At 38.8% G+C, this 15,215-nt stretch overlaps 2 protein-coding genes across 2 annotated transcripts in view; one reads left to right on the forward strand and one right to left on the reverse strand.

Moving 5' to 3' along the window:
• SHQ1 (SHQ1, H/ACA ribonucleoprotein assembly factor) overlaps positions 1-15,215 on the reverse strand; it is a 1,172,872-nt gene that overhangs the window by 1,108,281 nt on the left and 49,376 nt on the right. The window lies entirely within an intron of this gene.
• The window catches only part of CNTN6 (contactin 6), an 86,968-nt gene continuing 75,247 nt past the window's right edge, over positions 3,495-15,215 (forward strand). Inside the window, exon 1 of the mRNA XM_052679014.1 lies at positions 3,495-3,670. Within this exon, the coding sequence (XP_052534974.1) occupies positions 3,529-3,670 (142 nt within the window). The 5' untranslated portion in view covers positions 3,495-3,528. The remainder of the gene's footprint in view (positions 3,671-15,215) is intronic.

The raw sequence follows: 15,215 nt of genomic DNA on the forward strand, positions 1-15,215 counted from the left end.
AAAAATAATTCTGTTTGAAATGATCAGGTCAGAAATGATCTTTCTATTGTTCCTAGGGAGAGAATAAGCTATGCCTCCCAAATGTCAATCAGCCTAAGGTAAATATTTCTTCCTCAAAGCAGAGCTCCACCAAGCATTAAAATAATAATTTGAGGGATCTGATTTAACAATCCCCGTAGAGATTACTCTATCAAAGGAGTATTTCCACCTCAATAAAAATCTGACTTAGATATCTGTTTTTTGTTGATCTGCACAGAACAGCGGTGGAGATGTAATGATTAGAAGAAATACGTGATGATTCACACATTGCTCTGTTTTGTTTTGTTTTGTTTTTTTAAATGGATGAAAACAATGTTTCTTCCTTCCAATGGCTTCTGTTTGTGAGAACTGTGAGAAAGAAAAATATCTTCTTTATATCAGGGAGAAGGCAGTTCAAAATTAGGGAAAGGTGCAAATAAGAAGTTCCAGCTGTGATTGCTGCAAAATCATGGCATGGCCATGCATGCTTTGCAAAACATCTAGAATCTTACATGCAGAGCTGGAGTAAGCATTTCTCTTTCAGCAGTCAATTCTTATAGTCCTATCTTTATGATATCTTATAGTCCTGTCTACGTGCCTTTCTTGAAAGACAAGAAAAGCAGATTAATGAAAGATTACATTCAAATGTTTGTGCATTGTCTAAAAAGAATCTTATACCAATTCCTTAATTGCTTCAACAAGCCCACATTGATTGTTTTACCAAAACTGATGCACCTTGAAATTTCATTTTCCTTACACAGAATTTCATTTCCATTGCATAGAATTGTATTGCTCAGAAAACATAATCTCATGTCAAAAACCATTTTTTTTTACAACTAAAATAACAAAGATCATAGGTTACCAAATTTATCTCACTGAAGCAGATTTCATACTCTGAAAAACCTTGGCATTGTGGTACATTCAAATATCAGAATAAATTGACAATGGGACAATTTAAGAAAGGAGAACAAGAGAAATCAGACTACCACTTGAGATCTTTAAATCAAGATGGGATGAATGGGGTGTTGTTCCATTCATATGCTTCTGAAGTAGTTAATTCAGTGAGGGATTTATTGGGAGCATTTTATGACTGTTTCAAAAAGTGGGATTTTAAAACAGAGAGTACATGACAATCAATTCTATTAATTCATAAAACACATAGAGCATATTTTTACTGCTGTTTTTTAATACCTGGACGTGTTAATGGGATTTGAGAAGTCATACATTCCCAGCAAACTACTGAATTCAAAAGAGAGCACATTTTAGTAAGTTCAGATTCTGTAACGATTGGTCCAGGATGCATTTCCTGTAATTGATTGAAATAATTTTGCAATGGTAGCATGAAGAATCTCCAGAAAATACATAGGCAACCTGTGCCTTAACGTGAACCTGTTAAAATTCTCCTCAAATAATTCTTCAAAGAATTTTTTTTTCTGTCTTTTAGACCCCACACTGCAGAACGCAGAAAGTCATTAAATCGTTGCCTATCACATGAATTCATTAATTCTGTTCTTTTAGTGATGTAAACATATTAATTAGGAAAAAGCCCACTCCGGGAGATGAACCCCTGATCTATATGCACAGTTTAATAATCATTGTACCATGGTGATTAGAATGATTATTGGGATACTGTGAAGAATTCATTTGCGACAACTAAGCCAACAACTTTGCATGTGTTTTGAAAAACAATTATAGAGCTTAATTGGGAACCATGTAATGATGACAGCAGTTATTTCAGTGATTGATTCAGAAATTAAAGAGAAATGGCAAACTAAATACCAGAATATCCCATCTTAGAGAACTGAAAACAGAGAGAGCATGCATTGTATGCAAATTGTGAAATGATGCAAAATCCTCCCACTGCTTTATAACAGAGGGGCACTGGCTGAGATTTTTCTCTTCACAAATAAAGACACAAATAAAAGAAACCAAAACAGCAACAATAATCCAGGCCAAGTAGGGGAAAACATTAACAGAAAACAAAACAAAACAAAACAAAAAAGGAATAGAGCAGTGGTGCACAAGGGTCAAAAATCAGCTGCAGTTGGTAGAAAGAATTGCCCATATTCCACTGCTGCTTCTAAATTTCTTAATGGATGCATGAAAGAGGAAGCAGTAATTGGCAGACCTGGAAAATTTGTTTAATTGGAATTTGTTCGTTTAGAATTTGTTTTGTTAGAATTTGTAAACAGAAGTCAACTGATTTCCCATTTTAGTCAGTTATTTTTTTGTCTTTGGAAACAAATGACCACTTCAAAGGTCAAGGCCTTTGCTTCCTCTATACAAGTTCATCAAGATTTCCCTTGGAACACAGCACTGCTTTTCCATCTCATGAAGTGGCCACCTGCACAGTCTGACTGTGTTGAGAAAGGTCTCTGATTGTGAGGAGCAAAGCACTGTGCTGTGCACCCAGGTCACATCTTCCAGGACTACAGTTATAATGTGAGTTTGTTTCAAATTGTTAACTGTGCAAACAAGTCTGCCATGCTTCCCTCTCTGTCTATAAGTCCATAAGAAAAAGAAATAAACACACATTTTTTCCACTGTGATCCTTCTGACAGCTATAAAGGAGACAATTCATTTGTGGACTCTTCTGGGGTCTTTGCATCCTACACAGGGGTCAGCATCACACTCTTATAGGCCAACAGCACTGACATGGGCTGAAGACATGGTATCAAATTAGGAGAAAAAAATAGTTGGTTATGGAGCATTAGGGCTGCTCACAACATAAAACGTGGCACAAACATGCTCAAAGCTTGCAGACATTGGTGACTGAGGACCTTTATTTTTCCTTTGGGTCTCACATGCGCAAGGAGAGTTCAGCCCTTACATAAATAATGGTAAATCCACACTTTTTTCCAAATTAAAACAGATAATAATTATTTTCTTTGTAATATAAATATCATTTTTACATTTGTAATGTTGCAGACACCATCCATTTTCTACTTAACGCTGAGACAAATCAAGTTTTGTAATCATCATTAAACTATCCATCTTAAATTTGCAGCAAGAAGACTTCTGCTTGTTTTCCTCTGTCCTCTGAAGTGTAATCCTTCCTGACTTATATCTTCACATCGTTTCTGTAACCAAATTTATGACATCATTTGTAAAGACCATAAAACATATTTGGATACCGTTTATGTCCTAAAAAATATGGTAGCTTCAGTGAAGGAACATGCCATAATATCAGTCTGATGGGTAACTTAGTTTCTATAATTGAGTTATAATTACTTTTTGTAGACATTTGGATGAACACTGGTGACGAGCACAAAAGCAGTAAAGATTTTTTCTCAAAGGACAGAATTATTGACATGATCAAGATTGATATAAGCAGCAGTCTTGTGTGAAAAATGATATAATTTTCTGATATTTAACCACATTTTTATCATTACAGGTGTGCTACAGCACGCTACTTAAGATAAATATGAATAGGCTCTGTAAATTATAAGCATAATTTGATTTTTTTCCCCTCAAAGGTGGAAGCAAAATGGCACAGATATTGATCATACCATGAGTTATCACTACAGGTTGGTTGGAGGCAGCTTGGCAATCAATAACCCACGTAAAAAACAGGATATTGGAACATACCAGTGTTTGGCCACAAATTCATTTGGAACAATTCTGAGCAGGAAGGCAAAGCTTCAATTTGCATGTAAGTTGGGAAGATCATATTTATTAGAGCATTATTAATTACGTGCATAAATGATAATATATTGGGTAATTAAATAATTGTTGATGATTCTGTTCAAAAGGTTTGGCCTAGTTCAGCAGTGCTTATTCTTTAAAAAAATCATTTCTAGTAAATGTTATTAACAAAACCAGACATCTGATGGCTGCTAGCCCTCAGGAACAAGAGTAACTTTTAGAAAATTGAAAGCTAAAGAAAGATGAATGCAGTTATTTTCACTTAGTAGAGGTGTTTCCACTTTTTAAAGACTGGTTTCTGTGCTGCATTGCAGGTAAGAACGGTTGTGTGGGGGAAATGTGTCTGAAAGTTAGTTAGCATGAGGAGGTCCACAAGGAAGGGTACAAAGCATTATTCCCCTAATTGCCACACTGACATTTTGTTATATTAACAGAGTAAAACTCTCTCCCCTTACACAGCATGCAAAATGATGCTGCTAGGCTCTGCAGTGTGTCGTATTTCAGCTCAGTTGGACAGAGCACGTATGCTGTCTTGCGCCAGTTTACATCTTATTTCAGCCTTGCTCCCCATTTCACTTCCTCACAACTTCACAACCTTTTCTGCACCTCTTACGTGTGGCGACTGAGTTGCGTTGATGCCCTGGGGAAACACAGCTAAAGAAAACAACAAATAAATAAATAAATAACCCACCTCTGAAAAACTGATATTGCTTCCACTCCGATTTCTTCAGTATCAAAGCCTGAGCTATCTGTTGCTGGGAGAAAGCAATTGTTTTCAACCTCATTAATAAAACATGTGCCGAAAGCCAACCTTGTGCCGCTATTTCAGACACCAGAAAATGTATTAATTATTAATCTTCTTCCATTACTTCTAGCAAATCTTGTGTCACAGGGGTTATACAAAGGAGACATTAGAGGTCAGGATGGTTCACAGACTCTCTTTTAGTGGAGCAGATCAAATGGTATATCACTAGTGTCTTGTTTAATATTGTTTTACCCTGAATTTCTCAAAGAGCTTTTGATTCCCAGAAGCTGGTCAGATGGAAAGCAAAATTTTGATTCATTATTTTTCCACTTTTTCCGAAGCATCTTTGTAAGCCACTTCTCTATATGGGAAATGATTTCGAGGCTTGAAGATAAGAAGAGTTTAGTGACAGAACAAATCCTGGTTTAGTTCTAAAGAAAGAATGGGTGGCCTCAGGATTAACTGTGGAATCCATAACCCAGAAGGAAGCATGAGAGGTCAGGAAGGAGTGGGGAAAAGACATAAAGAGAAGCAACACCTTCACATGAAGACTCAAAGGAGAAAAAAAAAAAAAAAAAAAAAAAAAGAAATCTTAATATAAAAAAAAAAGGAATATCCATGAAAAGTGGAAGATGAAGAGGCTCCGGTCATTGTGCAGCATCTCACATTCCTCACTAATTTCAACTTCTTCTGGAAAAATCTGTCCCTGACTCAAACTCCCAGAAGCACTTTGGTTTACCTGTGGATTTGTAGCCATCCTAAGGCAAAGTGTATTCCAACATCATTCAATCAATGCTCCCGAGCAACTAGAGAAACTCTTTGCTAGAAAATGGACTTTAATACTCCATGCTGGTGAAGCATTCCCTCTGAAGCACGTAACTCCCTAATATCTCAGTGTCTCATGCCAATACAGGACAGTCAGATGGGCTAAATATCAAGCAGTTCCTTTTCTTAGGCTCCCACCAAGACTCTTCCCAAAGTTACTGCAGGGAGCAGTTCACAACAAAATGGAGGCTCATTTGTCCATGGCAGCAGACAAAACTACAGCTCCCATCCTGCTTTGATCCTCTAGCTGCATAGCAGTAAAAATATCCCATTTCCAAGAAGTATGCACTTTTTCCATTGCCAGAGACAGAAGTGTTCATCCTTTCCCATATCAAAGAGATAGGACAGATGAATTGAAATGTCATTTAAATTTGCAACCCAAAGCATACAGAAAAATGCTTCAGTTCAGTGATACCACTTTAAAAGTTTGAGTCTTTACTTGTCTTACAAGAGAAAAAAAAACACAGTAAGTAGAAAATGCTAAAATGACCTGATAAGAATAGTGGGACAAATTACCTTGAAACAGTTATTTTACAGTTAACATTTCCTTGTTTCTTATTTTCATGATGACATCCAATTTACATGTTTGCTTCAGCCAGTACTACAGATTACATCTTAAAATCTGGGCAGGCAGGCATGTTGTTGTTATGACACTTCCATTCAGTACCAAACAAAATGGGACTCTTCCCTGAATGGGACTGGCATGTTACAGCAGTCACCATGATAAATAATCGAATCAAGCCTATTATCTGGGTAACAGCATTTATGCATTTGTCTTCTTATTACAAGGTAACTTTGAGTTGGAGTTTGAATTAATGATACCTTTGAAAAACCTATTGTACATCTCAATATGTGAAAAATACTTTTTCCTTTCTTCAAGATAGCAAGCTCTCTGAGAAGCAAAATAAATGCTGTATGAGATTAGAAATATGTCTTCAGATTCAGCTAGAGTTTCATGCTTATCCTCTATTAAAAACAGAGCTGTCAAATGAAAGCTGCAGGAGGAATATTGTACAGAAGGAGGTGGCATAGATTATTAAAGCTACAGGCTGAAAATGAGAGACAGCACCAGTGAGAGAGAGCAGAGCAGGAGCACATAAATGCATTTGCAGGATGCATAGCATGGCAGCCCTGTGTTATTCATACTTCACAGAGAAGGTTTGTTTTGTCATAAATAAAGTTGAAAGCTCCCTATAAATCCTGTGCATCTCCAGCTACCCAAGCAGTACATTTTGAAAAGCTAGTGTGTGTCCCACAAGCAATGAAGTTGGTGATCTAGATGTGCAGGCTGGAGGAGAAACCTGGATGTCAAACCTCAGCTTGTGAAGCCAGAGCCTGGCACTGAAGCCTCCCATGTCACAGCCACACCTGCACTGTGCTTTTCCATCTCCACACTTGTTACTAGAATGCAACACAAGAGCACCAGCAGAGCTTCAAATCAGAGTAAAAGAGAGGGCAAAGACAACCAAGCTGTACCTGCATGTGTATTGATGAGGTGTTCTGCATAAATCTGTTCTTATTAATGTAGGTCTTCTAAATTGCATTTCACACCTTAATAAAAAGACAAACAATCCTGTTACAGAGAACTGTTTAATACTGCTGCAACTAGAATTGTATTGCAGGCACACAGGGGATTTGTTTTAATTATTTCATCAGTTTTAAGTAAAAGTATGCAAGCAATTGGTCTTGAGGGAAATCTCCATAACTAGTTGCAGTAAAACAGACTGTCCTGGCCAGTTAGTAAATCTTTTAGTTCTCATGTGTATCTGTGATAGAGACATTAAGAGATGAATAGCAGGAATAAGAAATGCAGTTGAACAAACTAGAAAAACAGTACTCTCCCATGAGAAAGAATCATATGTGAACCTGATCCATAAGCATTCAGGACATAAGCCCAGAAAATTCAGTCCTTATTGAAAACATTTGGTTGGCTGGGGATCTTAAATGAGATTCTTGGTCCCATTGTTCCAGTATTGCTGGTAGAATGTCATGAGGATTGCAGCTTTCTCAGACCTCGGGTCTCATTAATTAAACATGAATTCTGAGAAACAATGACGAGAATTTAAATTCAAGAATAGGTTTAGTCATTTTGTCTTGAACAACACAGGACAATAGACCTCTTACAAACATTTTTTTCCCCCACTGCTATGCAGTAAGGAAGGACTGTTCCTCGGCATTTTTGGGATGCAGTCATACTCTCATGGCTTTCAGTGGAGCGGTCAGGGGTTTTGCTTTTGCCTTTTTCTAAGTAGTGTTTTTCTAAGTACATACATCCTCCCTCCTCTTGGCCAGAGAGGACGTGCTCAGGGCACCATGAATGAGAATGATGGTTTTGGAGCACTTGGAAGAAACCTGGAGATCCAAGTGCCTTTTATCAGAAAGAAAAATGATGACACAGCTTTGCTGAAATCACAAATTGAAGAGGCAATAATTCCTCCTGGACAGAGTTTTTCCATTCTGAGAAGAAAAATAATAATCTGTTGGTAGTATTTAACCATTTTAGAGGAAAGATTAAAAGCAATCAAGTCCATTTAGTCTTTGCTAGATTGTGACAGTGTGAGGCATTTGCAAAGCCCTTTTAGAGTGACTGTCTTTGAGATGCTCAGCTAGCATGAAAGCCCACTTTTCATCTGATTACTTCATCATGTTATTTACCTTTGACTGCACACAAATTACACAAACATCACAAAGCAATACAGCATGCCTCAAAATGTCATAACCCTTTTTACTTGTAGCATATGCTTTGAAATAGAAAATGGAAAAATCAATGCACTTAAATCAGATCAGATAGTCTGAATTTGCAAAGTCTGTGCCAGCATGGATTCCAGTCTGAATAGCACATACTTTTCTGCACTGGCTGTACCTCAGTGTTGTGTGTGCCCAGAAATCCCCCTGTAACAATTGTATTTGATTAGAAGGTGAGCAAGATGTTGTAACTACCACCCTGAGCAAAGCTGTCTCAATCCTTAAATTGAGTTTTAATTCATCAGCAGGCAGGGCTGCCATGCTGATCAGGCTGCCTCTCAGCTCATGCTGAAAAGTGAGCACTGCAACTTCTTGCTGATCCAGAAGGAGCTGTGTGCTCCTCAACAGTGCTCAAGTAGCACTGAGCAGCAGTGCAGGGATGGCACACTGCTCACTGAACAACTTCTTCCTGATGTACTGCATTCCCTTGTCCTCTCCAGGGACACCCCAAATGCAAAGTAGTACTGCTTACCTCTTACTCTTGAAAGTCTGCCTTACACATAGTGCAGAAACACATCTTGACGTGCAGATGTGTGGACAATCAGAGGGAGCAGTGGCTCACACAGCCCTCCCAATGGCCCTGGCAACACCTCACAATCTACATCTTCCTCTGGGCAGGTGAGAAGAAAATGCAGCTTGCAGTAGCAACGATCCTGTCTGGAGGATGGAAATGCTACTGTCATCCCTCCTGTCTAAATAGGCTTACAGCTCAAAATTGCCTTCTGGGCTCCTAACTAGCCAAACAATGCAACACAGCTGCAACAGCAGCATTTGCTTTTTCCTTTGTACAGGCAGGTGGAGAGCAAGCTTCTGAATAAAATGAATCATACTAAGTATACCATCAGATTATTACTTGGAAATACATCCCATATTTTCTCAGAACTCAGCCTGGAGTAAAAACAAACCGAACTTTCATTTATCAGCTCTGATTGCTATGGACACTTTGTGCTGGTTCTCCAACATTCCTTGCAGCAGCTCTGCACCAGAGCCTTTGCTTTAATGGATGCTCTCCATGGAGCAGACCAAGCAACCTCAGGCTTTCTTTTAAATTTATTTATTTTTTTTCCATCCTCCTCCTCAAGTCTGCACAAAATTAGGAAAGACATGATGGGATACTGCCATGTTTTGCTTCAAAATGGGTCTATGCACTGCTCCAGCCACCTTGAATCTGGGCATTGTGTTTCCTTAAAAGGTTGCTTTAAGCAAAATTCTTGCAGAGAACTGACTATAACTGATGCAGCATCCTTGCACAAAGACCAAAAACCATACCAGACCTCGCTGTGTTCACCTGTTTGTCTGCTAAGATTTCCAGCATTTATTCTTCACAGCATTCTATGCACAGTCAGGCTCAAAGAGTCATCAGCCACCCTTCAGCAGTGATGAAGCAGGAGCCTGGGACAGGTTCCCCTGCTTGCTGACAGGATCAGGCAGGCTAATGATAGTATTTCTGTTCTAAAGCTCAGATACTACAAGAATAGGATTATGCAAACATCTGGATGTTCCTGAAGACACAAAGAACACCTTGAAATCTTAAAAACATAAGATAAAGGGATGTCTACATAGCAGAGCACTTTTATTTTATCAGATGTTTCCCTAAAGGTTCGAGTCCTATGTGTTCCCAGAGCCCATCTCAAGCGAATCAACATCACACACAGTCACATCCTCCCCTTTCTCATTAAACACTTGAACCAGAGCTGATAGCAGCATCATTCTGCTTTCGTTTGATGGCACCAGACCAGGCAGCATCACAGACCCCAGATGCATTTTTCTCTCTCAAATGCTTTTAAACTCATCTCTCTCAGTGAGTCTAACCACCATTCAAGGCTGTGCTGCATCAGCACACTCTGTGAAAGCTCTTTCATCCTATCAGGTTGAGTTGCACCAGTGTCTAATTTTTAGTTGCTTAAACTTCTATTATACCTATATCTCACTCCTTTCATACAAGAATTTTTTCATCTTTAAAATGGAGACATCCATTACAGAGATGTTGGAAGGAGCTTTACAGGCAGAAGGCTACTCAGATAAAGTAGTAATATGGAATGCATAAGTATTTGAAGATTATCTTTTAGTTATATATTACTCACTATTCTGCAGTTCCTATAAAAGTGGTTATCCTAAATCAGCTGGCTGCAAGTTATATTGGAAAAGCAATATATGTGATTGAGATGTGGTAGGGAAAAAAAGCAGTGGCAGGTCCCAAAGATGTTAGATTCTGATTAATAAAATTTAATATTTTTGAAGGATAAAACCAGTCTGTACTTGCAGTCTGGGTGATTTTCTTTTTATCTGCCCTACTTCCATTGCGGACGATATGACTTAAATTCCAATAAGTTCTTGAATGAAACATTCATAGTGTCCACATCAACTCCCTCATTCTTTAGTCTGACAAAAAGCCCCAAAAAATTATAGATTGAAGCTTGAGAGAACAAGAACATAAGTATTAAATTGTTTGGAATCACTGACTAAAAGTAATGTAATTATCTAGTTATTTCTGTGATGTTCCTGTCTAATACAAAAGTTTCAAGGCACATGATGAAAGAAGCCAGTGTTGGGTATAGTCAGCACCTCTGCCATGAGGTGGGTGGACACAGGGGGCCCAGGCGACCCTTGGTGTGGGTCAGTCAAAGCAGCACAGCTCTGTCAGGGAGAAATCTGGCCCATGAGATTTGCACTGGAGAGAGAAATCTGTTTTTAAGAGCACTCCAATCTGGAGAAAACTCACGCAGACGGCGAAGTGACTCTGTGATGACAGGTGACAAATGAACTCTGCTGTGACAAGCGAGTAAACTGTTAGGGGATAAAATATTAAAAAATGAATTTCTTATGTCCCCCTCCCTTTGAGAGGGCCAGATCCTCCACTGTGCCTCCAGCCTGCAGCTGGAATTTAGCGTAAGAGCCCTAAGGCTGCAGCAACACTCACTGCTCTGTGCGATGCCTGTGTTCAGATCAAAAGAAAGCTTGAATATTTTATGCTGCTAAATCTCTAAAAGGGGAAAAAATAACAAAAAGCAGATGTAGACCAGCAGCACAGCTTCACGGCATATGTTTCTTCGCACTGGATTCTTGGTGCCTGAACAAAAACCAAGTTGGGATTTTTCCCCCTCATTCTCTCTGTTTAATTTAATTGTGACCTTCCATTTTTTCCTCTAGAGAAGCTTGATATTACTTTGTAAAGGGCATTTTCACTCTTTAATTGAAAAAGACAATCAGGCTGTGGCAGAAATTATTGTTCTCCACCTTGAAAATTAGTGCCTGGATTGGCTATTCATACCATTTAAGCTGAATTGAAGACCTGGGGCCAGTGTGCATCCTAATGTGTAAATTACAGCTCCGCTCCCCTTAGAAACTCCAAAGCAATTTAACTAAATAAAGAAGCCCTGATGAAGGTCCTTGGTCGATTATGCAGCATTGGAAAAGGACAAGACCTGGTGACTGCACATTTCATTCTGCGTTTGGCAGCAGTGCTCTGCTGGTGGCCTTCTCTTCTCAGCAGAATGGGATGCACAGGGGAACAAGTAAAAAAAAAAAAAGTGAATTATGGCTGAATTTTAACCTGTCCTGATGAAAGGAGACATTCAAGTCCTTCAAGTCCTGCAGTCCCTGCAATGCTTCAGCACTGACAGAGCAGAGGTTTTCACACACTTCAGTAGGAAGGAACTGAACTGGTTACGTATTTAGTGGAAAACACGAGTATTTAAAAATCAGGAAATGGGAAATGCTAAGCAGCTTTCAGACACCTTAATTAGAGATAACACAGCTCTTAATTGTGGAATTGAATTCATGGAAAATCAATTAGAACATTTAAAAAATTGAGATTAGATGGTAGAGGGAAATGATTAATAGTATTGACACTATTATCAGGACAAAGGAATTGTTGGAGGATTTGTTTAGCAAGTTTACTACAGTGCTAAAAGCTAAGAAGAGAGTTTACTTAACAGTGAAAGTCACAGGAAGTGAGAGTGGCCATTCCCTTGGGAAGCATTTGGAGAAAGATTTCCTTAACACACTCTACTGGTAACTAAATTAACAGAGATTTGTGCTAATCTCCTAACGAGCTATTCAGTACCACAGGAGTGAGCAGAAACAAGGGACTTCTGAATGCAGTTCTCCTGGAGAGATCTGAAAAAGATTGTCACAATCTTTTGGTAAAGAGCTCGGTTTGTGTCTAATGCGTTTTAGTACATTGTATGCAAAAGAAAATAACAACACAAAACCAAACTATGTCCAAGTATGGGAAAGCCTTGAAGTTGAGATAACAAAGCAAGAAGGATTTCTACTTGCACCTGCAGCAAACCTTATGCCTCTGAACCAGGCCTGGAGTTCAAGCCAAGAATTACCAATTGGCCCCTTTAATTTATTACAGTCAAGGGAAAGTGAAGGTAACTAATTGTCAGCCCATACCACAGGTGTTAGAAATGCTTATAGCAAATCATAACAATGAGCTTCTTTTAAAAACTGCTGAGGTCATAATTTTATCCCGTTTCCCTGCAAGAGAATTTCTATTGTGATACATCACATCCAGTACCACCGATCCTATTGCAATATATCACAGCCAATAGGAGAAGCAGAAGAAATAGGAACAGATGCAATACATCACAATTTGACAGAGCCCCACCGAAACGTGGAAAAGTTTATTGATTCATCCTCAGGAGCGGAGCTGATTTATAAAGTCTTCTTGCATCTAATGCCTTAGCATTCATTGCACATTTCAATAACAAGCAATTCCAACTATAATAGTTGGGATTATGTAATGACAAAACACTTATGGAAAAAAAAAATCAAAAATTCAAGAAAGCATGAAATTACATTAATTCAGATGAATTGTTAGTAATTATGTAAGATGATGAATTGAACTTTTTCTAATTGTCTGTAACAATTTTATATATCAAAATTTCCCAGCTTCCTTGTTTGTTATTCAGTGAAATGAAGATGTCCTATGCCCATTCTTAAGCCAAATCAATCAAGAAGGTTTACACCTATCCCTGAGCAGATTGAGGAACTTGAAACACACAGGCCAAAGAGGCTGAAAGGAATGAGTTGTTACTTGCAATTACTTTTTGTTCCTGTGATAGAAGTTTAAAAAGTGATTCTCAAATCCCAAGAAAACCATTCCTGCTTTTACGTGTGCTGGTGTACAAGTTGAACTCTTTAAAGATAGTTTTATATTAAGAAAAAAAATGCAGATGTGTGCATGTATGGTAACTGTTGAGTCTGCCTGAACCACTGATTGAGGATCTGGGAAAAGGACCCGGTCAGCCCTGGGAGCACAGCTGAAGGCAATTCAGCTGTGTGAGCAGAAGGGGTGCAGCCTGGCTGCACCTCTCAGATGTCATTTAAGGGCTGACTGCCACTAGGGAAGGCTATCTGGTTAGAGATCTCTCCCTTGTGAACCTAGATCTTCAGAGACAGGTGAGCGCTTCTCCTTTGTAACACCTTTCCATCACAGTAGTCCTTTTATTGTTACCCCACCTGTATTGCTATTCCACTGCACTGATCTTTCTGGTTGATATAGTGAATAATAGTTTGGGAGAAATTAGAAGAGCGATCTTTTCACTGCCCAAGCAGCAATTAGCTCAGTGTTTGTCAGTGCTGGGTTTTAAGATGAATAAAGAAAATCCATGTTTTCCAGGTGTGGCTGAACCTAACAATTCACCTACTAACAGAAGTACTTGAGCAGGAAATATTTCTGTTTATCTGTTGCACTAACTCCTGGCAGTCTCTTCAGATTAGCATCTTTCACTTGAGGGAAGCACCACATCATACTTGTGCAGGCGCTTGGCCTCTCATTGCAGCTCAGTGCTCACTAGAACTATGGTGATGGTCAGCCTTACCTATAAGCAGTGTTCCTGTCAGGTCCTGGTTTTATTGTAATTGAGTACCTACAGTGAAAACTTGCAAGCCATACCCTCTGCTAGCATAAATCAGCATCATTTCCCTGACCTCAGTGGGGTCCTAGTGATTTACACCAGCCGAAACAAGCTGTAGCCATTACTCCTCCCTACCCCTGCATTTATATCAGTTGAGAAGCTGCATACCTCCACCCCAACTATTCCCACTCCTATCAAAGGAAGCCTTGTCATTCTCTGATCCACTTTCCACAAAATAACAGATGTTTCCCATGCTCCAGGCATGTGCCTTTCCTGCTTAGGTCTGCAAATCTTCCCAGCTGAAGATGATGACTCTTTGCCACACACAGCTGAGTTCATATATTTCCACTCTCCCTGTGAAGAATCATTTGTTCACCTGAGCATTTTGCTTAGCCTACATGATCTCGTTATCACGTCCAACTGATTAATTGTGCTACACTGATAGTAATCTGCCAACATGTGCTGTGCTGAACAAAGTTTCGTTTGTTAAAACTTGTAGCTGATAGAGCAGTGAGGACACTCATTGTTCATAAAGTGAGATAAATGCAAAGAATGGAAGAACTAGGTGATAATTTATTTATAGATCTCTGCAGAAACACTGAAGTTAGCAAGTATACCATCTGTTAAATAGTCACACTATTCCTAAGTGCATATTAGCAATCTAAGTGTGTGCCAAACACCTGATCTTAGCTATCTTTTGATAGTCTTTTTGACAAGCAGCATTATGCTTTATTAGGTTATGTCATGTTACGTTATAGAGCTATGCTAGGTAACAGTAACAGGGAGGATGGGGTGGTTGAGCACTGTTGGTGTAAGCATGCACTTGGGGCAAAGAGGTGGTTTTGGGAAGCAGCCAGATATTCAGAATAACAAGAGCAAATGCAAATATTGCATTTTTATTCATCTTCAAGTTCTTTTCTTTGCTTAGCATACTTTAGGCTGCTACTAATCATTGCAAATATACGCAAAGAGGGGAGAATAGATGCAAAAATCTTCTGAGCAAAAAGACCGCTTCCAGCCAAAATAAATGTTTTTCCTGATGGTCTGCCTCATTCCTGGTTGTCATCCTGGGCTACGTATTGAAGACGGACAATTCTGTAATTCATTACTGAGAACTTTCTGAATGAGGTGTTGCAGTATTTTATGGGAGATGGAGCCTGCCTGGAAAGATGGTCCCTTAAAGATGAAGAATGAAAGAAGAATGACTCCTATAATGAGTCATTTTTACTTTTCTTTGTGTTTGTTTTGCTCTTTATTTTATATGCAATGATTCTTTATTAGACAGACATTGATTATTGTGTACAATTATCTACTAAAAATGACCTGAGGTAGAGGAAGAAAAGGATAATTTCTGTTTAGATTTATTACAA

This window comes from Tympanuchus pallidicinctus, unplaced genomic scaffold, assembly GCF_026119805.1.
Source record: "Tympanuchus pallidicinctus isolate F22 unplaced genomic scaffold, pur_lepc_1.0 scaffold17, whole genome shotgun sequence".
Taxonomy (NCBI): Eukaryota; Metazoa; Chordata; class Aves; order Galliformes; family Phasianidae; genus Tympanuchus; species Tympanuchus pallidicinctus.